At 49.7% G+C, this 27,510-nt stretch overlaps 1 protein-coding gene across 1 annotated transcript in view; it reads left to right on the top strand.

The window, feature by feature from the left end:
* The window catches only part of SLC39A11 (solute carrier family 39 member 11), a 276,332-nt gene that overhangs the window by 14,756 nt on the left and 234,066 nt on the right, over positions 1 to 27,510 (top strand). The window contains exon 4 of the mRNA XM_065415938.1: positions 9,147 to 9,305. Within this exon, the coding sequence (XP_065272010.1) occupies positions 9,147 to 9,305 (159 nt within the window). The remainder of the gene's footprint in view (positions 1 to 9,146; positions 9,306 to 27,510) is intronic.

Raw genomic sequence — 27,510 nt, 5'->3', positions numbered from 1 at the left:
GTTTTCACCTTCCCCTGCAGTGTGGGGCATAGGTCACTAGCTGATTTGAACTAGAGTAAATGGAGAGTCTGTAACTTCAAGTGTTTAAATCAAGATGTGAGGACTTCAGTAACTCAGCCAGAGGTATTCGGCCGATTACAGGAGTGGATGGGTGAGGTTCTGCCGTTTGCAGCCTAGATGATCGTGATGCTCACTTCTGGACACAAAGTCTGAGCTAGGAAAGAAGCAAAGTGCGACAGCCCTGGTGTGAACTCAGCCCTTCCAGCAGAAGGGAAAAGAAACCCGATAAATGTCTGAATTCTGGGGAAAGCAAATGAGCATTGTATTTCGAGTGCAGGATAACAAACCTGCTGCCTGGATGTAGCGCTTAACTAGGAAAAGATATTTGCTGGTTAGTGGGACGTTCTCATGAATAGGCGTGGGGTCGGAGTTTGACAATTACAAGGGCTGGCAATTGGGTATCGCATTCTTAATACGATCGGCTCCCTGGGTGTAAATTCTAATCTTTGTGTTAACTTGTGAGCATCTTGCATGAGTGGCTTAAATTGATAGCGGTCAGACAACCATGGATGCTTTTCTTTTTTTTATTTCCCTCTCCCCTCGTGTTGTCACTTAACATATTGGGTCAAATCCTCTAGTCCTTGGGCAAACTCCATTGATTTCTGTAATTAGGTGAGCGTCCTCCATAGACACCAGTGACTTCATTGGATTGGCTGCAGCTGTAGATCAGCGTAACTAAGATAATCTCGTGCGTCTGCTCTGAGATGCAGTGGAAGCTTTGCCTGAGTGAGGACTGCAAGATGGAGCTGATCTGATTATTGTTTTCCCACACGAGCTATTTGCAAAGTTCAGGTGAGGTTTAGGTAGCTCTGTCCAGGTGCTTTGCACTCAGATAACTGAGGTGCTGCTGTAGGACCACCTTTGCCATACTGTGACCCTATGTTCTAGCAGAAAAAAGTGTTGGGATTCCAGTCCCATGTAACCATAACAAAAGGTTGGGAAGGGAGGATAGAGGATAGGGTGCCCCCAGGCGGGGAATCCATGTAGGAGGTACATATGGAGTGAGAGAGACAGAAGATGATCATTTATTTGTGGACCAGGACCCCTCTGTGCTGGGCATTGTACATAAACAGCACAAAGACAGTCAGTCCCTGCTCCAAGGCGCACTACAATCTAGATTTTCCTTCCAAGCAAGTAGTGCCAGTTGTTGGAAATCCAGCTCGGCGTCTTTGTTTAGAGGTGCAGAGATAGCAGGAAGCAGTGTAATGTCTATCCCTGGAACCTGGGCCTGCCTATGTTGACGCTAGTAGAAGTTTTACCATTGTCTTAAGTGTCAGCAAGATCGGAGATTGGGAACAGGAATGAGCAGAAATTGACCCGTTCTTTCCCTTGGAGAAACAATGTTTTCCCATAAAGTGACGATATGATTCCACTGAGCTTTTCCCTCGGCTCGTGTTACAGTCTTCCCTTTTTTAGTTTTGGTTTTTAAAGCGGTTTTAAAGAGTATTCAAAATACAAAGTTTGACAGCTATGGTTGTCTAGTGTAACAGCCCATTTTCTTACGAAGTGTGGGAAGTTAAGACTACAAGATCCCCTGGAGGGCTGGGGTCTAAAGCTTCTCTTAAAAAGAGACTTCACATGTCCCAGTGGCTCAGTGCATGCTTCTTTGCCATAGGCGGACGCTCAGGCCATAAGTATAAGGAAGGTGGATTCATTCTCTTCTGCTTGCTGACGGCTCTTGTACACAGGCTGGCAAACTTCACAGGCTTTAAGGCATCTCCAGTTCATTGACCACTTCACTCTGTATTTTCCTAGCAGAAGAAACGGGAAGTGATGCCCGGTTGGGTCCTTGCTTGTGAAAGGTTGTATCTTGCAGCCTCTTTCCTGGTGCTCTGTTCAGGCCAGTTGCATACTGAACAATGAGCCTCTCATGACTTCCCCCAACAGAGTAGATCTTGCTGTTTAGGAAGTTTTCCTTTGATGAATTTCATCCTCTTGTCCCCGGGGCCACTAAACCATTTCCTCTCTGACCGAGCACCCATCCCTGGTGAAAAGAGGTTAAAAATGGCCATTGTGGATTGATCAAGAACAAATCATGCTAATCCAACCTAATTCCCTTCTCTGACAAGGGTTACTGGCCTAGTGGATGGGGGGAAGCACTAGATGTGATATATTGTGATTTTTTAAGTAGGGCTTTTGACACAGTCCCACATGACAGTCTCATAAGCAAATAGGGAATTGTGGTCTAGACGAAATTACTATAAGGTGGATGCACAACTGGTTGAAAGACTGTATTCAAAGAGTAGTTATCAGTGGTTTGCTGTCAAACTGGGAGGGATGTACGTAGTGGTGTCCCACATGGGTCAGTCCTGGCTTTGGTACTAGTCAGTTTTCTTTGTTCATGATTTGGATAATGGAGTGGCGAGTGTGCTTATTAAATTTGCAGATGACACCAAGCTGGTGCCAGGATTAGAATTCAAAATGACCTTGACAAATTGGAGAATTGGTCTGAATTCAGCAAGATGAAATTCAGGAAAGACCAGGGCAAAGGACGACACTTAGGAAGGAAAAATCAAATGCACAGCTGCAAAATGGGGAATAACTGGCTAGGTGGTAGTACTGTGGAGAAGGATCTGGGGGCTGTAGTGGATCACAGGTTGAATATTGAATTGAACATGATGCAATTGCTGAAAAGTCTAGTAGAATTCTGAGGTGTATGAACAGGAGTGTCGTCTAAGACGCAGGAGATAATTCTCGCTGTATTTGGCACTGGAGTACCGTCTCCAATTCTAGGAAAGATGTGGACAAACTGGAGAGAGGGTCCAGAGGAGTGCAACAAAAAACAATAAATGGTTTAGAAAATGTGACCTATGAGGAAAGGTTAAAAACACTGAGCATGTTTAGTCTTGAGAAAAGAAGATGGAGGGAATGGGACCTGATAAGTCTTCAAATATGTTGAGAGCTATTACAAAGAGGACTGTGGTCAATTATTCCATGTCCACTGAAGGTAGGACAAGAAGTAATGGGCTTAAATTGTGGCAAGAGAGATTTAGGTGAGATATTAGGAAAAAATGTCTAACTCGAAGGGTAGTTAAGTTCTGGAACAGGCTTCCAAGGGAGGTTGTGGTATTCCTATTACTGGAGGTTTTTAAGAACAGGTTGAACAAAACCCTGTGAGGGATGGTCTAGGTTTGCCTGGCCCTGCCTCAGCGGAGGGGGCTGGACTGGATGACCCTCTCCAAGTCCTTTCCAGCCCTGTTTTTCTATAACTTCAGCCTCAGCTTCTCCCTGTTTTTTGTTCAAGGGAGGGTCTAGAAAAGTGCCCACTTGGGTGCTGGGAGAAGGCCTGGCTCCAGAAGATTGGGTTTGATCCCAAGCTGAGGAAACTTTTCTGTTAATTCTTAAGTGTTTTTCTTAGCTGATATTTTTCTCAGGCCTCAGACTGATTTTACTTTTTAAAAAAAGAACTAATTTTGTTTCATGGCAAATGAGAAGACTCCCGGTGGAGTCTGTCACAAATGAGTTTCTTTCCGTAGCTGAATGGCTCCAAAAGCAAGTATTGTAGATAGTTGGGGGCTGAGGGGACGCCAAACCTGCTGAAGGCTCTTAATTGGGCTGATTATTGTTGATTAATCCAGCCCGGTACATCTAACACCCGAGGGAGTGGGAGGGGAGAGAGGAGAGGAGAGGAAATGAAATGAATAAATTGATGAAGTCTGTATTTATGCTGCATATTGGATGTGTATTTGAGGATCTGATATTTCCTTTCTTGCTTAACTATAATCTGGGGAATGGATTTCTCTGCTACTTTAATAAAGCTTTTATGGGCCAAATGTAGACTTGGGACTTGCATCTCCACCTGGCACAACAGTGGCCAGGGAAGGCGTCCTGGGGCAGAATGGATCCATTGCAGAGAAGTGTGTAGGAAATCTTCTTGCAGCTGTTCGCACTGACCCCGTTATCTTGCTGCTTAAACCGCCGCCAAAGCACCTGCAGAATTCCGTGCGGTCTCGTTTATGAATCCCACCAAGCCCTACGTTCCCTGTGGTTGGAGTTCAAGGCTGCCCATTGGTGGTTCTAGGATATGGGTGACGAGATGTGCATTGTGCTGGTGGAAGGAAAGTAGTTGAGATTAGGGGAAGGGAACAGCCAAGTGGCACCTAAATGAGGTGATGAAATGACTTGACTGCTGCTATCTCCTCAATTGTTACCATTTGCATTGGTATGATCAGTACTTTTAGCAAGGAGTTAACTTGTGAGCGCATGTGTGTATACACACAATTCCTTTATCCAGGAAGCTGCATAGAGGATCGGGGTGGGTTTCAAACCCAGCGTCCTGTGGTCATTTTGATCCTGCGCTAACAGGAGGAGGTCTGTGCATCAAGCCTAAAACTACTCCATACTCTCTTGACTTCGTTATGGACTAACCCTAAAGAGATTCAGGGCATCCCAGCAGATCAGTGCAGTATCTAGTGTCCCCCCTCCCTCAGGCCTGTGTATGTCTCTCCCTTGTACCCCTGCCCGCTCAGCTGGTCTGTTTATAAGCAGCCACAGAAACAAAAATATCCTAGGGGAACTGGTGTTTTAGCGATTCCCCTTCACTGCAGTGGTGCGGCTGGTGGCTAGATGGAGGAGGTTGGAGTACTTGGCCGAAGGGAAGTCTTCTGTTCAAAGTGAGTCTGCCTTCAAAGACACAACCAATAGAACAAAGAAATCCGGGACAGTTGTTTCCCTTCCCCCTCTAGCTGACAAAGGCTATTGGATCCTTTGACTACTGTATTGATTGCAACCAGGAATGTACCCTGGTCCTATAAATCTACAGTTGTTGTGCCTGCTCCGTTAGCCAGAATTCTCTGAACGGGGTGTTAATGGGATGCTATAAAGACTCGGTAGGTTACAGAAACCTCATGGGAGGATCCCAGTCCAAAGTTTTGTGCTGGGCCTTTGGGGACTTAGATGAGAGAGCTGACCTAGATTGGGTTCCGCTACCATTCTGAGGCTGAAGAAGGGGTGTGTGTGTGTGTGTGTGGGGGGGGGGGGGGGGATGAGTGGCGCATGCACAGTAGCTACAGGCTAGAACAACAAAATACTTCTCAACAAAACTGGAAAGCAGCCAGCACCGGCGCTGGCCTTGCATCCCGTCTGCTCTTCCCAAAGCTCTCGCTGTTGATAGCGTTGGACATACAGACGTGGCGATGGGGCAGCGACCCGGACGATATAACTGACTCCCTTCATCAACAGACCTTCAGTCTCTCTTCACGTTCTGTTAATTAGCAATCTCTACCTAGTGTTTGGAACCTCTGTGCCACCCTGGAATAGGGGGCAGCAGTGGAAACGTCCTCAACCCCGGTGTGGAGGGAACCGCTCTAGGAGTCAGTGGGGAGTTGTGTCCTCGTGTCTTGTCCTCCCCTTTGGAGCCAGCCTCTGGCTGAGATCAAGAAGAGCCATGACCGAGACTGCCCGTTGGCTGGTGGGTTTGGCGTCTAGTTGCCATTTCGAGACCCCTCCAAGCTCCTTTCACGTAGGCCAGCCAGCAGCTGCCAGTTGATGAGAACACTTTGTCCTGAGGCTGGTTTCTAGGTAGGCTTTAAATATGATGCCTGTCACCGGGGTAACGGAGTGCATGGACACAAGTAAAACAGGAAGTGCCTGCTGACTTTGAGTGCCCACCTTGGGGCTGACTTTCAGAGGGGCGTGGGCACCCACAGCTAGAGCTGAAGTCAGTAGGAGCTGTGTGGGTTGTGCCCTGGCCAGAGCAAGGAACGTGTATCGGTTGAGGCTCCTGGATTTGAAGCAGTGAGCACGGTTTAGCTCTCTTTCAGAAGGAATGTAGATCTCTCTCATTGTTTTCTAACACTTCCTCTTTTTTTCGGGGCCCCGGGGAGATGAGCCGAATTCTCCCTTGTGGCCTCGTGTCATGCCATGTCATCTGGGAAATGCTGCAGTACAAATTGTTCTTTTTTCAGCAACAGGCGTGCTCAGCGTGGGGAGCTGAATGAACAAATGACTGCTTGGATTCCTGCCTTCCCCTTCCACCTGTCGATTCCGTACTGTTCTCTGTAGGGATGGAGGCTGGGGCGGGGTGGGGGTGCCGGATTGGATCCGCTCCCCCTGCTCTTCTGGTAACTGATTTGCAGGGCTAGTAGAGAAAGTGCCATATAACTAACCCCGACCCCTCTTAGTGGATTGGAGAGTCTCTCCCAGGTCACTGGAGCCCTGTGGATCTTGATCGATTTCCTGCCTGCCATGAGGGTTAGCTTCCATGCATAACTGAAATCAACCCATCTTCTGTCTCCCATGTATCTGAGCGCCTCCCAATAATTAATGCATTTATCCTTGCCACAGAGAGGCATTGTTATCCCCACTTTACAGATGGGGAGCTGAGGTACAGAGAGACAAAGGGACTTGTCCGAGGTCATACAGGACATCTGTGGGGGAGCAGCGACTTGCTCCTGTGGCAAGGGGTGGGTCCTGTATACTGCAAGGGGGATGCACCTCTCTCTCTGGATTGGGGTCCCTGTGTAGTATTGTTTTTACAGCCCCAAGAAACTGAGCTTCATGGGAGGACACTTTGGAGCAGGTGGGGCCCGTGTCGTGCACAGCGCTACGTTCTGTCCTCTGCTCGCGGTGTCTTGGAGAGGGCGATGTGGGAAGGCCCCATAACCCATGGAAGGAGGGCAGTGGAGGCTAAGCAACTTCCCGTGAGCTCAGGGGAGCCCTTTTCTGAGCACCACGTGCTGGGGGCGGCTCTCTGGTGCCTTGGGGAGCAAGGCTGGCATCCTGTTAGGGTGGAGCGGAAGACGCTGGTTCTGTGGTGCTTGCTGAGCCCAATGGGAATTTTGCCGCCAAAGCGAGGAAACGCTGACTGTCCCCCCTCCATGGGCTCTCCCCTTCAGAGGTTGAGGGGTTCAGGGGGAGCCATTGGCAGTACAGCTCCCGGGGGGGGGCAGGGCAGCAAGAGGAGTCATGCCCTCATCAGTTGCCCCAGGATGGGGGAGGGTTGGAACCTGACTTTCCCATAAATCTGGGCCCTTCCGTAGCCCTCAAATCTTGGCTTCTCAATTCAGCTGCAACGTCTTCTCTTTAAGGAGAGCCTGAGGTTCGTCTTTCCCCCTCCCATATGCTGTTCTGCAGAGGGCGTGTGCATGTCTGTCTGTCATTCAGGCTTTGGTGACACTGTGGGGTTGCTTTGTAACTTTGCTTGAGGTGAAAATCCATTCTGCGCAAGTCTCCTGGAGGAAGCGGTTTCTTGAGGTGAGGTTGGCTTGGCAACTGCTCATGGTTCCGAGCTGGTGACTGGACAGTCCTAGTGCATGTTGACTCTTTTGATAATCTGTCAAAATGCATGATGCTTGAACAGACTGAAATTAACTTTCCTTGCCTTTTTCTTAAAGCCTTCCCGCTATATTATTTAAAGACATAATCTTAGCTTGATTTAAGCCTGCAATTCCGGTTTTAGTAAAACCAAAGGTTTGCAAAACCTTAAAGCCAGTGGAAGCCTTTCCCCCCCCCCCCCCCAAAGTACTTTAATACCAATGGAAATAAGGTTTCAGAGTGGTAGCAGTGTTAGTCTGTATCCGCAAAAACAACGAGGAGTCCTTGTGGCACCTTAGAGACTAACACATTTGTTTGGGCATCAGCTTTCGTGGGCTAAAATCTGATGAAGTGGGTTTTAGCTTATGCCCAAATAAATTTGTTAGTCTCTAATGGAAATAAGGTTTTTGTGTGTGCTGGGAATCAAATATTGGCCTGTGGTGTCCATGTTCCAGACCCTGCGTTGCGAGCTAATGTCAGTGCTTAGGTACCTGGGTGATAGGAGCCGTGGGTAGATCTGAGAGCTAGTCGGTGAAATTGACTCATCTGGTTTCAATCACTAACTGGTCACTTTTGGCATTTCAATCTGCATTAATGGTAGCAACACAGGAGAATGGTTTGGCCATTCATTTTAATAACACAAGGTGTTGATTGTTAACACCCTAGGCTTGTGTTACTATGTTTAGTTCAACCTGATGGGGTCTCTTTGAAGCATCCCTGAACGCGCTTTGTGGTGAAAACAGGTGACACAAATGAGAAGACATTCATATTTTAGTGTGTTGTGCAGAGGCCTCTGTCTCTGGCATTCCCTGTCCTCACTAAGAACTGGTATGTGGATGGGAGCCAGTCCTCCCCTCCCCTCCCCTCCCGCTGCTCCCCTCTGGGAAGGGTTATTATGGACGTGTTAATCCTCAGTAGGATGAGCCTAGCAAGTAAGTGTGCACGCGTCAATTGTTTTCCTGCCTCACGGCTGGCTGGGTGAAAACTGATGGCTTTGCACCGCTCACGCTTAATCCCCTTCTCCTTTCTTCGTTGTACTTCAGTGATGGCTCTGTGCGGAAGTTGGCTCGAATCTCATCGGTCAGTCTGGGTGGTCGTGTCACACGTTGCCAAGTGCGATGGCAAAAGCGACGGTGAATAGGCTGGAGCGTTTGTGGCTGGCGTGAATGGAAGCCTGCTAGGTGTGCGCCGTGGCAAGCCGCTGTGAGCGCTGTTTCAGGGCCGGTGCTATCCAGAAAGCTGGAGGCAGCTGCGAGTTTGGACAGTAACTAAGCACTATTAGCAAAAGAGTGTATTAGCGGAACAGTGCGGGCACTGTCTGTACAATGTGCACGCGCCCATTTATTTAACGTCTGGTGTGTTGTGAATCTGCTCACCGACCTTAAGTGAGCAGAGGTCAGCATGGTGAATCCATGAAGGGGGTTTGCTCTTTTCCTCCTGCTAGAGGAGGGTTATTAAGTAACCTGGAGGGAAGTTTTTTGAGTATGGGTTGTTGGAGCGAGGTGGTTGGAGGGAGTTGGGGTTATTTGTGGTTGAGAGGCAGCGTGCTGGGAGTCTAACGAAACCCTTGGTGTTGAAGCAGAGGCAGTGTTGTCCAGTGGGCAGGGCACCTGATTGGGCATTAAGAGACCTGGCTTCTGTTCCCACCTCTGCACTGAGCTCTTGTGAGAATTAAAGCTGGTGACCCTCTGCCTCAGTTCCCCCCCCCCCACACCTTTGGCCTGTCTCTTTATTGCGTGTATGTACAGCACCCAACGCATTAGGGTCCTGATCTCGATTGGGGATTAATACAGGATAACCTGTATTAATTTGTTCTGTTCTCTGTCCCTTAGGTCATGTTAGCTGCTTCTTACTGGTCCCTCCTGGCTCCTGCCATCGAATTGGCTGAAGATTCTGGGGATTTCGGGGCTTTTGCATTCTTCCCGGTAGCTGTTGGCTTCACCCTGGGAGCAGCTTTTGTCTACTTGGCTGACCTCCTCCTCCCGTTGCTGGTAAGTAGCAGTCTGACTGTCTGCTGTCAGTGGCCTCCGGCTAGTCTCCCACCCTGTTTGTTCCGGGACTGTGGGCCGCTGGAAGCCCATTTCTAGCTGACTTGCACGTTACCGGATGCACGAGGGGGTTACGTGTTGCTCTTGAACGCCTGCCTTTCACACGGCAGAGTAAAGTCTGGTCTCTGAGCTGGCAGCGCAGTGTATGTGCTGTCACCACGGCTGATTTCCCCCCTCTTGCAGATTCCCTAGGTAGCAAATAGAGGTCTGCTGTCCTAAATCGTGTGCTGTCTTAGGGGAGTGGCTCATAGACTCATAGAAAGGTAGGGCTGGAAGGGACCTGGAGAAGTCACTAAGTCCACCCTCTGTGCTGTGGCAGGATCAAGTAAACCTAGACCGTCCCTGTCAGGTGTTTGTCCAACCTGTTCTTAGACCCTCCAATGGCGGGGATTCCACAGCCTCCCTTGGGAAGGTTAGAAAGTTAGAAACTCCCTTATAATTGGAAGCTTTATCCTAATATCTAGCCTAGCTCTCCCTTGCTGCAGATGAAGCCCATTACTACTTGTGCTACCTTCAGTGGACACGGAGAACAATTGATCAGAGTCCTCTTTATAGCAGCCTTTCATATATCTGAGAACTATCAGGTCCCCTCCCCCTCAGTCTCCTTTTTGCAAGACTAAACATGCCCCGTTTTTCTTACCCTTTCCTCCCAGCTGAGGTTTTCTAAACGTTTTACCATTTTTGTTGCTGTCCTCTGGACTCTCTCCAGTTTGTCCACATCTTTGCCCAGACCTGGGCTCAGCACTGCCGCCGAGGCCTTCCCACTCTACTGGGTGCTGGGGCAGTTACCTCCCACGTCTAACGTCCGGTGCTCCTGGATGGCCCTGTCCAGCAGCAGTGGGGATGTAAGTGTAGCTGACTGCACTGGCTGTTGGCTTGGTTTAGGGTTGGGGCTTACCTCAGACTGTTCCCCACGGTATTTGGGGATCCCCAGGATGGATTTTGCATGGCTTCAGGGTTTTGCTATGAAAGCTGCGCTCAGCTTGTTGTAGTGTCGCCAACCCCCACTGTTCAAAAATCCTGAAGCAACCCTCAAAAGAATCATGAGATTTTTTTAAAAATCCTCCCCCCCCCACCCCCCCGGCATCCTGTTTTCTGAGCCTTTAGGGTATGTTTGAGTCACACTTTCAAGCTTTTTCTCTGCAATCATGAGGCTAGGAACTTGTTTATTTAAAAAAAAAAAAAAAAAAAAGGTGATGTTTTCGTTTTGTAACATGACTCCAGGAGCTGGAGCTTTAAAACTGAATATTGAGAGGTGGAAATGCTGCCCTGGTTAAACCTTCCTTCAGCTGGTGCAAGTGAAAAGGATGAACTGCAGTAACCTGTAGGGCCTGGTGATAAAAACACTGATTTCCTTGGTTTTACTAGCTGTCTAGAAGAGCTCTTCAAAAGGTCTGAGGTGGCTGTTTGTTCAATGATAGTGCCAGGCAACAAAGCATCAGGAGTGTTGATGTTACTCTGTGTTTTGGCTAATGAAGTTAAATGGATTTTCTTCTTAACCCTCATATCAGTTTCCATTCTGGCAGAAGCCAGATACTAATCAGTTTCTGTGGGAGATTTAATGACTGCATTTCCCTGCGTTTCTCTAAGTCAGTGTCTGTGCTGAACATGGCTTTAGGCCACACACGTGAAAAGTGTCGGCTTTTTCCTGTTTTGTTTTGTTTTGTTTCTTTAGCTGGCAGTGGTTTCCAAACAGTCCAGGTGAGACCTTTGTTTCAATCCTGAGATGTAATTTGCAGCATTGCCAACACCAATCGTTCAAAAATCATGACTCAGTCTCCCCCAAAACCATGAGATTAACTTAAAAAATCAGTGTGTTCGTCTTTTTTGTCTGCTGGCAAAGGAACATTTAGGGCAGTGTTTCTCAAACTGGGGTCGCCGTTTGTGTAGGGAAAGCCCCTGGTGGGCCAGGCCGGTTTGTTTACCTGCCCGTCCGCAGGTCCGGCTGATCGCGGCTCCCACTGGCCGCGGTTCGCTGCTCCAGGCCAGTGGGAGCTGCTGGAAGCGGCGCAGGCCGAGGGACTTACTGGCCGCCGCTTCTAGCAGCCCCCATTGGCCTGCACTCCATGAGCCCCTCTATGGTAACATGGGAGTTCTTTAAACTTCCATTTGTTGCTTAGTTCCTCTCAGAATTTGGAAGATGAAAGTCACCAGATTGTCGTGTATTTGAGTGGAAGGAGCATTGTCCTGTGGTGTAAATAACATTGGGTTAGGCATGTCCTGATATCAGGGGCATGTAAAGCAACCCAGCCCAAGCTCCAGCTCTGTCACGCAACCAAATGAATGCAATCAGCTCTCTATTGTGTGAAGGTTATCGTCCTCAAACACCCCTTTGTTTCACTTAGGCCCAAGTTTAAAAACAAAAGTATCTTGCCTGTATTGGTGTTTGCAATAATTGCCTGTCATTATAAGGGACCGAAGGGATGTATTTGGTCAGCTGCCGACAGCTCCCAACAGAGAAAGTAAACAGTTCCGCCACGCAACCCGCTTCTAACCAATGTCTCTAACGTTTTTCTCTGCCTATTGGGAAGAAGCCTGTGTCTGCAGGGTGGGGTGGGAGGAGGCGGGGTACGGGACTGCATGGGAAATGGTGGGCTAGGAAAGAGAGGGCAGGAGGAGTGGACAGAGCAAAGTGATCACGTTAGAGATGTTCCCTGATTGCTGCTGGGTTAATCCATCTGGCGCTGTTGATCTCTCACTTCCAAGCCAAGTTTTGGTCCTCAAAAAGGAAAAAATCCTTCCCCATTATTCCATGCTGCTGTTTAAGAGGGTCCCCTTTCTAGAGAGGTTTTGATTTGAACCCAGTTAAAATAACATCAGGAGCTGAACTGACTTTTGGCTTCAACTCCATGCATCCGATGAAGTGGGTTCTAGCCCACGAAAGCTGATGCCCAAATAAATTTGTTAGTCTCTAAAGTGCCACAAGGACTCCTCGTTGTTTTTGCTGATACAGGCTACCACAGCTACCACTCTGAAACCTGAGTTTTGGCTTGTAGTTGATGCCTTATCGATGTCTACTTAAATCAGAGGAGTGGGTGGGTCCTTCCACGCTCTTCCCTTGGAGTTCATTTGGGAGGGAGTGGGAGTGTGTGTTAATATCTTAGCTTAACGAGTAGTAATCCTGCAAGGGTCTGACGACACTTGTTCCATTTGCCTAATACTCACTCTTCGGGGAAGAGAGAAGGATTCTCTCCGCTTCTCTTCCTCCCATTCTACCAAGTGGGGGAACGGAATACCCCCAACACAGCATAAAACAGCAGTTAGTGGGCTTCGTTGTTTCTTATTTATACTGTGGTAGTGCCTAGTAGCCCCAGTCATGGACTGTGGTGCTAGGAGCTGTACAAACCCAGAACAAAAAACCAGTCCCTATCCCAAAGAGCCTGCAGTCAAAGCAATGCCCTCGTCCCACTCATGCTAGAATAAAAAATGCCAAATGCACCAGGAGTTACTGGAACGGTGCGTGTAAAAAGAAGGAATGATACCCATGCTGAACTGACTCTGAAGTCAATGGGGCTGTGTGTGGGCTCAGAGGTCTCCCCACGTCTTTTCTTCCAGGATTGGGGCCTTCGATGGCTTTGTGGGGAGCACAGCCTAGCAAAGAGACTTGGTTGTGGTGTGGGGGATGTCATGAGAGGAACATGGGGAGTGACTCACTTTAACAATGTATAGAACTGTAGTATTCTGATCAAAACTTTCTCTTCTACCTTTTTAAACTTAACGGGCCAATGACATCCCTGAAGTAACTCCCTTGGATTTTAATAGCCTGACACGGGGGTGAATTTGACTCAGTGTCTTTCCCATGTTTTGGATTAAAGCCTCTCCCAAGCAGCGCTTTAGTCATTAATGCTCAAGCACCTGTCAGGCTTACGTTGTAATTTACTCCAGTTGAAGAAAAAAGGAGACTGAAGAACAAAGCAGCACACGTTCTCACTTAGGTCTCTGGGTCCCTTCTCCATTAGAGGGGAATACAAAGGGACGTTAATACACATCGTCATTATGAAAGAAGATGGATAAGGAATTCGTGGGGTTTTTTAGTGGACTGTTCTTTATGTAAAGATGACTTTGCTTTGATGTGCTTGATGTTTCTCCCTAGCTGCTTTGGAGTGTAGCAACTCTTCCCCCTTTTCAGGCAGTTCACAGAGGACTGGTACGGTTACTAAAGATACCTAAGGAAGTGTTTGTGTTCCCCAGTGGAGCCCGGTGGGACAAACTGGCTAATGGGGCTGAACAGTTTGTCATTAGGTTCTTCATAAAGGGCAGGATCAAATCCATTAGATTTTTAATTTGGAAGACTTAAACCATCTGTTCTTTCATTAGTTGGGTTCACTGAGGGTGAGACTCTGGTTTGGGTGCGTTTCCTATTGAGTATAAGTGATAACACGCCTGGAGGTGAACTGGACAATGGGATGCTGTCGGGAGGAGCTCCAGAGAATGAGCCAAGTGTGCTCAATGTAAGCCAGGAGGAGCTATGCTGCAATTGCATATAGGGACCTCGACATTTCAAAATGACTATTGGATGGAACTTGACAAGCATGTCTCCATCTGCTGCAGTGGTGCAAATTGCGGCGTGTCGGTGCGGGTAGGCGCCTGCCCAGTTAAACAAGGCCATGTTCTAGTTCCCTGTAGGATGTTCTACTAGTTCTGAGCAAATAATGTCTGTTTTACTTCCCTTTCACCAGCTTTGGTGACCTTTAAACAGGCTCCTCATTTGAGGCCCAGCAGATTCCAAGGGCTGAGTTCTCTCTGTTTTAGGTTTGGACTTTTCATTTAATTAAAAAAAACAAAACAAAAAACCCACAAAAAAATTGATCCTGAATTCTATCTTGAGGATTCTAGGTCTCCCCACCACATTCCCCCAGGCAGACGACCCTTTTCAGAACATGTTGGGTGCTGAAAATCAAAATGTTTTGAAGAGAAATCGTTTAAGGAATACGCTACCGTATTGTTTGTTTGTTTTGTTTATGGAGATATCCTATCTCCTAGACCTGGAAGGGACCTTGAAAGGTCATCGAGTCCAGCCCCCTGCCTTCACTAGCAGGACCAAGTACTGATTTTGCCCCAGATCCCTAAGTGGCCCCCTCAAGGACTGAACTCACAACCCTGGGCTTAGCAGGCCAATGCTCAAACCACTGAGCTATCCCCCCCGCATATAATGCAGGAGAGCCTCCAGAACTTGCTGTAATGCCACTCAGAATTATTATTAAACCCACCCATGAGATGGTCTTTCAGCCCTGCCTGCTCAGTTCTTTCTTTTATCGGGAAGGGGGCAAAGCAGAATGAGTCACTTCTTTCTCACCCCCTTTTCAGTCACATTTCTGTGGTTTTTCTTTTCCCTTCTCTCCCCCCTCCCCCTTTTTCTCTGCTCTTTGCTCCCATCTTAACTCTCAGTATCTCACGGCCCATGAACGATTAATACAGGAACCCTACAACATTCTAAGACTAGCTTCTTTAGCATAAACGGCATTTTATATAATCACCGCTTCGGCCTTCTTTTGCCAAGAGGCATGGGGTGGGTTAGTGGTGAGAGCACAGAACTGGGGAACAGAACACCAGGGTTCTGTTCTTGGCTCTGGCTTTTTGTGAGTTCATGCATGTTGTTTCACTGCTCTGTGCCTCAGTTTCCCCAGCTGTTAACTGGAGATACTACCACTCACGTCCCAAGGTAAGGTAAGCACTCAGACCTTGTTAGGTGGATGGCACCGTTTGGGTTGCTTTTAAACGTGGCTACCCCAGTGGTATTTATGTTCATATTTAGGCATTTTGAAAACCTGCGCAATTTTTTTTTAAAGGAGTTGGATACCAGAAGCTGCTATGGAAATCAGTGGGAGCTCTGGGTGATGAAAATACAGCAGTTTTTATTTAGCTGACTAAAGTTAGGCACCTAGATTTGTTAACTTGGCCCCTGCGTTGCTAATAACGTACAGATATAGCTGCTAACAGCCGACGGCCAAAGACGCAGAAGCCCAGGGTTGTGTAGAACAGCGGTAAGTTTGGAGCTCGACTGGACTCCTTTCTTGGTGGCACTCTGAACTGTCCGCTTCTGCAAGGGAAAAAGCTTGCATGAGTGTCTCCCTCTCTGCCACTAACTTCCATGCTCTGTGCTTTGGGTAAGTACCATCGAAAGGGTTCTGAGAGCATTATTCTTGTTTTAGGGCAAGTCCGCACGATGAGCGAGGGGTGTGATTCCCAGCTCGCATAGACGTACTCGTGCAAGTGTAAATAGTAGTGTCGCACGGGCAGCGGCTGTGCTGAGTTCAAACCCGCGTGAACCCCGTGGGTTTGCAATTGCTACCTGTGCAACTGTAGCTACGCTCCTCAGGCTAGCGTGAGTATGTCTGCCTGGGCTAGGAATTATACTCCTCGCTCGCAGGATTGTGTGGTATAGAGGGAAGAAACTTTCCCCAGGACTGTTCTAATTCTCCATCATATGGAACCAGAAACAGTGTCAAGACGTGGGTTTATTATTGGGACTAGGAAGGAGATCAGGGAACGTGAGCCTTCTCCCTCGCATCTGGTACTCTATTGCACACATCCCCTCTTGCTATAATGCGCTTGGATTGTTTTTTTTTTTTTTTTTTAGCAAAGGCTGTCAGTATTTGACGGACAGTGTAGTATATGTTGGCATCCGGCCTGCGAGGAGGAGATTTATCTAGCTCAGAGCATCTTTCTTCCTTGTTTTTTCAAAGCGCCTGTGTTTAGCGTAGCAATCAGAAGAAACCCCCTCTTTTTCTCCTTAAGAGCATCGGTTGGGCTGCAGAGACAAAACCGTGGTGTGGTGGAAACTGGAGCATGTGTCTGAAAGGTTTGTCAGCCCTTGCCTCTGCAAAGGGCGGAGGAGGGGGAATATTAAAGCTGTTTGCTAATGTTGTTTGACTAGCTGCCAGATTGCTCCCTCTCCTGGTTTGAAGGAGGTGTATACAGAGACAGTGTTGTCGAATGGATAGGGTACTGCCCTGGGACTCAAAACCTGGGTTCTGTTCCCGATTCTGCTGGCTGACCCTGGGCACATCACCTTTCCCTGACGGTTTTTCTTCCCGACCCTTTGTCTGTCCTGTCTGTGTAGACAGGGGCAGGGCTGTGTCTTAATATGAATTTATGCAGAGCGGGTCCCTGATTTTAGCTGGGACTTCTAGGCACTGCTGCAAAACAAATATTTGTGTTCTGGCTGAATGGACCGTCCCCATATTCGCTCTTTTGCCTTTTTACCTGAATGGACAAGACGTCCCCCCACCAGCCGTGCAGGTGGCAGATTCAAGGAGGTGGGTGTAACCTCTGGCCAAGTAGCAAAAGTGCAAATGGTTGAGGACAACGCCACTGCCTGCAGCACATGTTCTGGGCGAGTTCATCTGGCAGGCTGTAATAGACAGGCGTAAGCTGCCTTCGGCAGTACTGCAGTGGTTTGTAATTATACATAAATACCTAACAGTGAGTTAGTGATGTTTTGTTATTCGAGCGTAACACTCGATTGGAGGTAACGAAACAATGGGTGCCTGCCGAAGTGGCCTAGATTCTGATCTGGGTGTGACTGACAGCAAAATCCGGCTCTGTGAGAGGTGTATTTAAACTACCTATTGATCACACGCGATCCTGACTGCTCATAATTGCTCTTTCCACTGTAAATCTAACACTGTTCTTGAGTTTAAGGGCAGGTCTTCACTGGCAACGTTCAGGCGCTGGCTCGGCAGTTCTTTAACGTGGCTTGTGTAGTCGGGGCAGAGCGCTGGGAGAGAGCTCTCCCACCTCCACGAGGGGCGTAGCTCCCAGCGCTGGTGCACTGTCTACACTGGCACTTTACAGCGCTGAAACTCGCAGCGCTCAGGGGGGTGTTTTTTCACCCCCACCCCGAGTGAGAAAGTTGCAGCGCTGTAAAGTGCCAGTGTAGACAAGCCCTTAGTTAGGCATTTTGTCCTTGTTCTCTGGGAACAATCGGTACAGATTGGGACTCAAACCCATGGTGGTGCTGGATGTAGTCACAGAGCCACCATGCCAGCGGGCTGACTTAGGGTTACCAACTTTCGAATCGCACAAAACTGAACACTCTTGCCCCACCCCTTCCCCGAGGCACCTCCGTCGCTCGCTCTTCCCCCACCCTCACCCATTTTCACTGGGCTGGGGTAGGGGGTTGGGATGCGGGGAGCGGGGTATGGGCTCCGGCTGGGCGGCGCTTACCTCACGCGGCTTCCAGTCGGCTCTGCGCTGCTCCCGGAAGCGGCCGCCATGTCCAGCTCCTAGGTGGAGGCGCGCTGCCTGTGCCCGGAGGCGCCTCCCCTGCAGCTCCCATTGGCCGCAGTTCCCGGCCAATGGGAGCTGCAGAGGCAGCGCTTGGGGCGGGGGCAGCGCGCGGAACTTCCCTGATTGCACTTGCGCAGGGACGTGCTGGTCACTTCCGGGAGCTGTGTGGAGTCAGGGCAGGCAGGGAGCCTGCCTTAGCCCTGCTGCGCCGCCGACCGGACTTTTAACAGCCCGCTCAGTGGTGCTGACCGGAGCCGCCCAGGTCCCTTTTCGACTGGGCGTTCCGGTCGAAAACCAGACCTCTGGCAACCCTAGGCTGACTGTTTCCCAAGTTGTGCCTTAAAGGGGGACATGCATAGATTTTTAAAGCCACGAGGGACCCTTCCGATCCTTTAGCCTGACCCCCTGCAAAACGCAGTCATCGAGGAACTTCTGCAGAACTCCTGTTTGAAGTCAAGTAGAGCTTTTAGCTTGACATCCAGCCCTGACTTTTGAAGACTCCAAGAGAGGAAGCCTCTAGCACATCCCTAGATAGATTGTTCCAGTGGCTAATACCCTAATAGTTTCTGCCTTATTTCTAGTTTGAATTTATCCAGCTCTTGGATCGCATTATGCCTCTTTGTGCTAGATTAAAGAACTGCCCACGATCAGAAATCTCTTCCCCATGTAGGTACTGGTAGGCCGTGATCAACTCCCCTCTTAATCGTCTCTTGTCCTGGCACGCAGTTCAGAGAGTGAGGAGGCCTTTCTGAGTGGGTCATGCTCTATGGGTGGGCCTAAGCTTACTGTGCAGAGTACAGACACCGCATGCCCGGCTAGCACGTGTAGCACCAGTGCAGACGGTGAGGGTTAGGGTTAGGAGAACCCTGCGCATCTGAACCCCCAGGCTAGATACGCTGCATGGCTCTCTACGCACCCAGGCAATGCTTCCCGGGCCAACGCTGCTGTTTTTAGCAGTGTGTAGTGTCTGCTACCGGAGCCTTTCCCCTCTGCCGGAGCCTTTCGCTGCAGTATGTTGCTACACATGTAGTGCCTGTAACTCTACATGCTGCCATAAGTGCGGATGTAGGCTAAATACATATGAAGCCTGCATTACCAATCTGGTTTAGAGAGCTCCTCTGTCTCCAGCCCGCCCGCCCTCCCCTCCTTCCAGGCTTCTTGCTCTGAATGCTACTGTTATGGAATTTGGAGGCCGCTCTCCTCACTGCGCTTGCCAAGATAGGGAGAAAGCAGATCTGTTTTAACAAGAGGCTGAGTACTGTGAGAGGAGCCTGATGGTTTGTGTGTCTCCTTGCTTGTCCCCCACGACTACATGGATAGTGTGTGCCCATGTGTATGTCTCCTATTAACTATATTATTCTTTACCACCCCCCTGACTGTGTGACACTTGCTTTGCTGGATGATTATTGCACTGAACAGGATAATGAGGCTTAATGTGTGTTACTCCCCTGCCACTGGATTTCACTTGGCTGTGTGATTAATCTTCCGTCCGCATGTTAAAATGCAGCACATCTCCAGCTCCCTGGAAGGGGATGCTGCCAGCAGTGGCCATGGCTGGAGTTGTTGCATTGCCGGTGCATAGTGTGATGTGTCCGTGTCCGAGTCCGTGCCGTGCTTTGCTGTGTTCCTGTCAAGCTGCTAATTGCTTCAATCCATTTGGGATCAACAGATGCCATTATGCAGGAGTTACTGCTGTTGTGATGCTGATGGACTGAAACTTCCTCTAAATAATTAGTGTGGGCCATTCAGAAAACTTTGGGGGTGTGTGCATGTGACCTGAAGGGAGAACCAGCAGTTAATTTCCAATCCTGCATGAGAGCTGATGTGCCATAACTCAGTTATAACTAGGAGTCTGTCGGTATTTCCAGTATAAAGGCCAATATCGGTGGAGGAAGCGTATCTAGAGAAGCAGATTGAATCCTACCTGACTGAATCTTTATCAGCTAAGACACAGGATTTTTTTCCTCAGCGTACAGTGTAGATCAGTAAAGCCATGTTGAAGGCTGGGATCATCCCTCGCTATTTATTTTAAAGCCCTTTCAAATGCCTTCTGTAAAACTTGTATTAGCTGTAGATCAACCTGGAGTGTGTATTCTGCAGGCACAGAAATTTGCCTGTATTTTGCTTTATGGAAATATTGATGCGATTGATTTAATTTGTAGTGTCTTGCAGGGCCTCAACTGTTCTGTAGGCGTGAGCATTTCTTGGCCACTCCTGGAATCTCCCAGGCGGTGAATTGCATAAATATTTTAATTAACAGGCTCAAGTGCGACAGGTTGAATGAGCAAGGTACGGACAATTCAAGAGCGGACAGTTGATTTGTGCTGTAGCATGAAGCAGGGGTCTCATTTAATCCCTGTGGAGACTTTGGCCTAGGAAATTAGGGTGGTGTAACCATGTCACGCAGAGGTGTGAAAAATCCGCACCCCTGAGCGATGCAGTTAAACCGAGCTAACCTTGGTGTAGACAGCACTAGGTCCACTGAAGAGGAATTTCACCCTCCTAGCTACTGCCTCGGAGTGTCAAGCAACTGATCTGGGATGATACGGCAAAAAACCAAAAATGCACAAATGTTTGACACTTGAAACAAAGTCATGCAGAACGTTGTATTTTTGCTCTTATTTTAGCAAACGTGTTTCGGGGTAGGGTCGTTCATGGAAATTGCAACGTTTTAAGCAACCGTTGCAGAAACATATTCATAATTTTCAGGGTGAATTCTCATGTTAAGGACACCTGTTGTGGTTAGACCAGTGTGCAGCCGATTTGAGGGTAGACACGTACCATGCGGATCTGTGTACTGTTGCTTTGAATCTCTCTCTGGAAGCCACATAGGAGGTGAGGTGGGCAAGTTCAAGGTAGAAGCTCTACAGTGAAGCAGAGGGGGGAGAGTGAGGAGCTTTGGGGCCTGTACTGTGTTCTTGTTTTCTAGCAAAATTCCTTGTCCAGAGTTACCTTTTGTGGTGTAGACAAGGCCTGTGTCTACACTGGCAGAGTTACATCGCCGGCAGTTACAGCACCGCTCAGAGAGCGCTGAAGGGAAGCCGCTGTTGTGTGTTCACACTGTCAGCTGCCTGCACAATAGTGTGTTCACACATGCGGCACTTCCAGCGGTATTCGGAGCGGTGCGCTCTGGGCAGCTATCCCACAGAGCACCTCCTCCTCTTCTGCCACTAAGAGCTGTGGGAAGGCGGAGGGGGTCGCGGGGCATCCTGGGTCCTGTCCCAGTGCACCGTGATGCATTGCTTCGCATTGGTGCTCCATGACGTTTGAGCCGCTGCGTTCTGGCGCGCCGCGTTCTCCTTTTGGTCCCTCGTCTCGCTGTCCCGCCACTCCTTCAGTTCTTGTTTTTTGGCCGCGGAGGGCATCATGACAATCACGCAGAAAGTCCTCTTTAGTTCTTCGTGGCCGTTTTCTAATTTTGTGCAGCCATTTAGCCGGCAATAACAAAGAGGGAGGCTGGGCTCCCAAGGTCATCTCTGTGAAGCCAAAATGCTACATTTTACAGAAGCAGTATTGTTTGCAACACACACAAAACACTGATTCAGTGATTTTAAAACACAGCCACTGTTCACATACCTGTCACTAACTGGCTGACCCCAGGCAAGCACATGTGAGCCACAAGGCCCCCAAAATGGCAAGTAACCGCGGGGGCAGGGGAAATCAGTGTTCCAGGGCCGTACTGTACGCTGGCCACATGGCTCTTGGGGAGAGCCAGCACTGTAAGGGGGGGCTTATAATCATTCCTGTCCCCACATTTTCCACAGGCTGTGTTCATTATGGAAGATATCTTGCTGCTGAGGGTGAGCAGGGAATCAAGGGAGGGGGGGGGGGTTTCCCCAAGATTGTGGCTTCTTCTGCCCTGGCCCTTATGCGACTCGCCTGTGTGCAGCAATGGTCCCCTCCCCCAGTGACGGCAGAGTGGCACGGGAAAGTTACCCTTAATGGGGCAAGAAACAAAGCAGCTCTGCCGAAGAACCTGCGGCAGCGGATTGCCCCGTATCTCCGTGAGCGTTTCGTGGAGATCTCTGAGGCAGATTCCCATGAAGTGAGGGAGTCAATCAACACCCTGTTCCGCTGCTCAGACTAGGCATGTGGTGGTACGTGCATCAGACAGACACAAGCCTGGTTTCTGCAACCCTCCTGCCCCCAACCACTCGCTTCGGTGATTCCCCAAATCAAAGCCACTTACCAGGGGCCTCCTTTCCTGTTTGTGCTTCGCCAGGCTCCGACAGCTGTGACTGGCTAGCCTCCTCCGGGGTAGAGAGGAGCTCTTGGCTGCATGCATCTCTGATCTCCGAGTCGTCCTCTGCCTCTGCATCCCCCTCCCCATCTTCGTCCAAGATTTCCTCCTCCTGGCTCGGTCCACTCTCGACTGGCCACCGAAGTATCCACAGTGGCCTTTGCGGAGGAGGTGGGGTCGCCACCGAGTATCGCGTCCAGCTCTTTGTAGAACTGGCAGCTCATGGGCGCAGCACCGGAGCGGCGGTTTGCCTTCTGCGCGTTGTGGTAGGCGTTCCACAGCTCCCTCACTTTGACCCTGCACTGCAGTGTGTCCCGGTCATGGCCCCTTTCTGTCATGCATCGTGAAATCTGTCCATAGGTATCCTAATTCCTACGGCTGGAGCACAGCTGGCACTGGACAACCTCCTCTCCCCAAATGCTGATGAGGTCCAGCAGGTCGGCATTGCTCCAAGCGGGGGGTCATCTGGAAGGATGCGCTGAGACCACTGCACGCGTCACCGAGCAAACAGGAAGGGGACTTTCAAAATTCCCAAGGAATTTATAGGGTGGGGCTGACGGTTGGTCACCTGAGGGCAGGGCAGTCGAGTTCAAACCGATGACCAGAGAGATGAGAACAGGCATTGTGGGACACCTGACCTGAGGCCAGTTGCAGCGTTGTAATCAACCAGGGTGTCTACACTGGCACCGCAGCGCTGTAGCCCCAGCACAGAAAGCTGTACGCCTTTCATCAGGGTGGTTTTTTTACGGTGCTGCAAGCGCACTCAGTGGCTTGGCAGTGTGTACCCCTCGGGAGTTACAGCGCTCAAAGCTGCTTTCCTGCGCCGAAACTTGCCAGTGTAGACAAGGCCAGTTTTGTCAGCAAAAGGTATGCTGCTTTCATTCAAACAGCTGTTGCATGTCCACACTAGCTCCTTGTGTCAGCAGAGTGCACCCACACTAGCAGCTCTTGCATCGACACAGAGAGCAGAGCACTGTGGGTAGCTATCCCACTATGCAACTGGCCGCAGGGTGCTTTGGGAAGGGTTTGCAATGCCTCCTGGGGCAGGTACAGCATCACATGATGCAGGTTTCTCAATCCCATCCTTCCAGGGGCATCCTAGTAGATTGTCAGCTACTTTTCAACTGAAGTGGGACAGCGGTGAGGGAGAGGAGAGTGGTGTCTCTGTGATCGGGGAGACGGCAGGGCTGACCAAGGGAGCAGCACGCTCCGCTATCAGACACTTCCTGGAGCTTTGAAAGGGGAGGGGCGCATGCCTGCAGGGCAGCAGAGATCCAAACAGCGAGCAGAGCGGTCAAGGCAGGCATGGTGGGATGCTGGGGGAAGCCAGTTCTGTCGACATAATGTACAGCAGTGTCTACACTGACCCTTTGTCGCTTTAACTTTGCCGCAAAATGCGTTATGCCTCTTGTTGAGGTGGTTTTATTATGTCGGCAAAACAGCAGAGTTTTGCTGCCAAAAGTCGCTTTGTAGTGTGTACACCTCCCCAGTTTTGTCGGCCCGACAAAACTTTGTAGTGTAGACAAGGCCTTAGGAGAAAGCAACACTAATTCTCTACTGTTGTCACATGGCACAATACGATCTGTGTCCAGCCAAAGCCACTCAGACTTTGACTTTTGGATGCTCTGCTCGCACTCGAGAGACAAAGACTTGGTTGTGACTTCTCTGTGGCTCAGAAGGGCGTCTGTCTGTCAGCACTAGGCTTAGAACGTGGGAGCTCTTGTATTCGGACCACTGGGCAGTCTGGCACCCAGTTTACAGCCTACCCGTGAGACACCAAGCTAACAAGGCAGTACGATCACTAACGCCGCGGTTCGCTGCTCCAGGCCAGTGGGAGCTGCTGGAAGCGGCGCAGGCCGAGGGACTTACTGGCCGCCGCTTCTAGCAGCCCCCATTGGCCTGCACTCCATGAGCCCCTCTATGGTAACATGGGAGTTCTTTGTGAGTTCTAGTGAGAGAGTGATACGAAGTCTCCTGGAAGAGCAAATTCATCAAAAGGAATGGTCCCCCGGGAGATGCGTTGCTTGCTGGTTGCATATGCCCACATACACCCATGCTAAGATGCAGAGCTCTCTCTAGCAAGTCTCCCGTGCGGATTCAATGGGCTAATTATTCTGCGATGCTGAAAAGATTCAATTGGGCTGAGTCCTCGCATTAGTTCATAATGGGGATAGAGGTTTCTCATATGCAATTTCTTAAGTCCTTTGAAGCATGCCCCTTAAAAGTTCCCTTTAATTTGTTGTGTTTAGCTCCTTCCAGGATGCACAGATCATTAGCTGCACATCCTCACTGCAGGTGGCAGGCAAATCTTTATTCCAGCCATTAACCAATAGACATGCTTGCGCCTGTCTCTGTGCTTTTTGATTTAAGTTCTTCAGGACGGGACTGGAACCCCAGCCAGAGCGGCTTTGGAGACCTGATTCTGACATTCGCTAGGTTGCTGCAGGAGGTCTAACAGGCTGGCTTGTGTGTGCTGCTCACTGCTTTATCTTCCGGGACTGACCGAATAGGAGGGTTAGAGTGAGTGAGTGTCTCTGTGGACTGTTCCACATGGAGCAAATCTCCCTCTTTTGTGTGTTCAAAAAGCATAGCTCTGAGAGGGAGCATTGTTCTTAGAGGATTAAATGAAGCAATATTGCACCACCCGAAACAGAGAGGGGCAGGTACTCTGGCTCAGGGATTTTATTTCTTCTTTGAAATCTGGGGGTGGGGAGAGGTGGCGCTGGATGCAAGTCTGGGATTATTGGGTTGGTCTGTTTTATAGGCAGTTTGTAAGGTAAGGCCCCTGTTGCAGGGAGCGAATACTAAATCAGGTGGCAGCCAATAAAAATGGCAGCGGACCGCGGCGGAAGGAAAACGAAAGCACAGAAGGGGAAGCCTTTCCATAGTTGCTGTCGTAGCACATAACCACCAGTAATTCGGGGACACCTGCCGACCGGGCATGTGGTAAGCAGGGAGGGAACGTTCACCCCTCCCCGGTAGTTAGAGCAGGGGACTGGGAGTTCTCTCCAGTGGCACCCCTTGATGTGTGAGCCCCCCGGGCCAGAGTTTTCCTACCTGTAAAATGGGGACCATTCCCACCTGTGTGAGAGGCTGGATGTTTGTGAAGGGCTTTGAATGCTGAGTCGCTAGAGAAATACCAAGCGTTCCATGGCGCTTTGCAACGAACCTACGCTCGCTAAGTAGTAATCAGCGTTGAAGTGCACTGGTAGGGTTACAGGGCTAACTGCGCTTCTGGCTGGTCTCCAAGTGCGCCCAGCTCGGGGGATAGGCCTCTTGCCCGTGCATGTCTGAGTTCCACCCTGAGACTGGGACCTGTCTGCAGTGCCCTGGATGCCAGCTGCTGTTGCCCTGCAGGACAAGCTACGTTTCAGGCACATGCATTTCCTCCTCGTGGGAGCCTGTGCCCAGTGCTACCGGGACCAACTGTCCTTCCTCAAGCAAAGTCGGTTTCATAGCACTTTGGATCGGAGAGAGGATTTTCAAACACACAGTCCCTAGGCACCAACCATCTCGTCTCCTCCTTCCAGCCAGGACGCATCCTAAGGTCCGTCTGTCCCTGCAGAGTTAACGTGGGTGGTGGGCGCCAGCTGTGAGCTGCCCCAAGGCAAAGCCTGCCTTGAGCGTGTCCACGCGACTGCATCCGCACTGGTGCTGCACTCGCTTGTGGAGGTGGTGCTAGGACTTCTGGGGGTGCATCTCCTTGTTCTGAGCGCCACAGCAAGCTGAGCCGCTCCGTCTTTTTCCTAGTGAGTTGGGGGAGAACTTGTCTGTCCTTCTGGGCACACTTGAGTGGTTTAGCCTGTGTCCAGACTGCACTGTGGCCGGAGCGTAAACATTCCTCAGGCCTGAGCCTGGGGGACCTGGTCCCCCAGGTGTAAAGTACCATTACACTTGGGCCAGGGGATTGTATATGTGGACCAGGGGTGCTGGAACAGTTTGCTGAGAGTCACTGAACCCCACTATAAACCCTGTATATGCTGGAAACCCCATCAAGGCAGGGGCTCCGACAGCACCCCTAGTTCCAGCACCTATGGTGTGGACAGGAGTCTGCTTAGAGCCAATGCCCCAGTGAGAGGTGGGGTTAACTCTTCCGTGAAGCCAAGCCCACCGACAGGGCCCCTAATGAGAAATACTTAAACTAAAACAGTCGTACAGAAAACACCATCCCAATAATACCACCTAGCTCGGATAGAGCAGCTATCGCTAGAGCTGAGAGACTTTACAAAGGCGGTCGCTATCATTATCATGAGGCACGGAGGTGAAGTGACTTGTCCAAGGTCACCCAGTGGCCCTGATCACTATGGCGTCTCAGGACCTCACAGCTCTCAATGGACCATATCCCCAACACAGGACAACATCCAGCAGTAATACGTTATTAAAGGGCACTCCATCTTCATGGATCATGCCCTTTCTGCAGTGTGCTGCTAATTGGTTTCCTGAGGACTGAGTAACTCTGGGCCAAGCGGGTGGGAAGTGTGCCGACCACACCCCCTTTCTGCCGTTACATCTAACGTAAAGCAGAGACCAGTTGTTAAACATGCATCGAGCTTGGCTCTGATGTTTTAAACAGCCTTCAGAAATATGGTGGGGGGAGGTGAGGGGGAGGAAACTTGTCACATTCCTGTCATTGGCACCAGGAAAAGATCAAGATGTGATTTTTATATCACTAGACCTGATCAGAGAGCGATGAAACTGACTCCAGCATGTAGTGATATTTTGTTCATCTCCCCGCAACTGACACCAAATTTTCAAGGGTGTGCTGGAGTGGAGGTATTTTTGGGAGACAGCTTCACAACACACAAGGATAAAGTGGGAAAAGTTTGAATCCCCCACCCCCAATTAATGTGAGTCAGAGCTCGCTCTCTGCATTCTTGATTTCCCCCTTGTTTCTCCCCCCGTCCCCCTACGCTGAGATCAATAAAAAGCAGCCCTTCCACTTTGTTCTTCATGGCTTCCCCAGGGGCTCTTCCACAGGGCATGAAAGCACCGATTCTGCTCCGATTAACTGACTAGCGGAAACCTTTCTGGGGAGCTTAGCTGAGGAAACTGTCATCAGGAAATGCTGCAAAACCTTCCTCTTTGGAAAGACCTCGTGCCTCAAAAAGGAGACTCTCTGCTGAAACCACCTTGTAGCCCAATTGACCCTTGAAACAAATCAGCCACATTAGATTTACTTAATTTATATTTTTTAAAATAAAACCCCACCCCAAGCAGAGGTTTTACCCGAAAGGAAAGAAGCGCCAGGTGTTCCATGGTGTCCATTAGGACTTCTCTATTGCTATTGATTTTATGTGGTAGGTGCTCAGACACCATGGGGCCGGGCAGCAGCGTAAAACTCTAATGTGGATAAATAAGAAAATGTCCACCAATGCTGTCTTTACAGTTTGACTTGCAGTACAATCATTAAAATACATACAACAAGCTCTATAGCCAAGGGGTGCAAAGGGCCAGCACAGGCACCTAGATCTTCATTGGTCTTGGAAGGTGTTGTGCTGGTCCCTTCTGCAGAGAGGTAAATGTTTCCTATGGTGCATGCTCCAGACATGGGCTAACCAACGCGTCAGGCATGCTCCCTCAGAACGGCTACAACACACATTACCCAAAATTAAACTGCAAAATAATCACCTAAATCAATACGCCGAATCCACTGAAAGCCGTAAAGAAGTTAATGGG

Source organism: Emys orbicularis, chromosome 13 (genome assembly GCF_028017835.1).
Source record: "Emys orbicularis isolate rEmyOrb1 chromosome 13, rEmyOrb1.hap1, whole genome shotgun sequence".
Classification (NCBI taxonomy): domain Eukaryota; kingdom Metazoa; phylum Chordata; order Testudines; family Emydidae; genus Emys; species Emys orbicularis.
The sequence above is the reverse complement of the archived record's forward strand: the minus strand, read 5'-3'. Positions and strand labels throughout refer to the sequence as shown.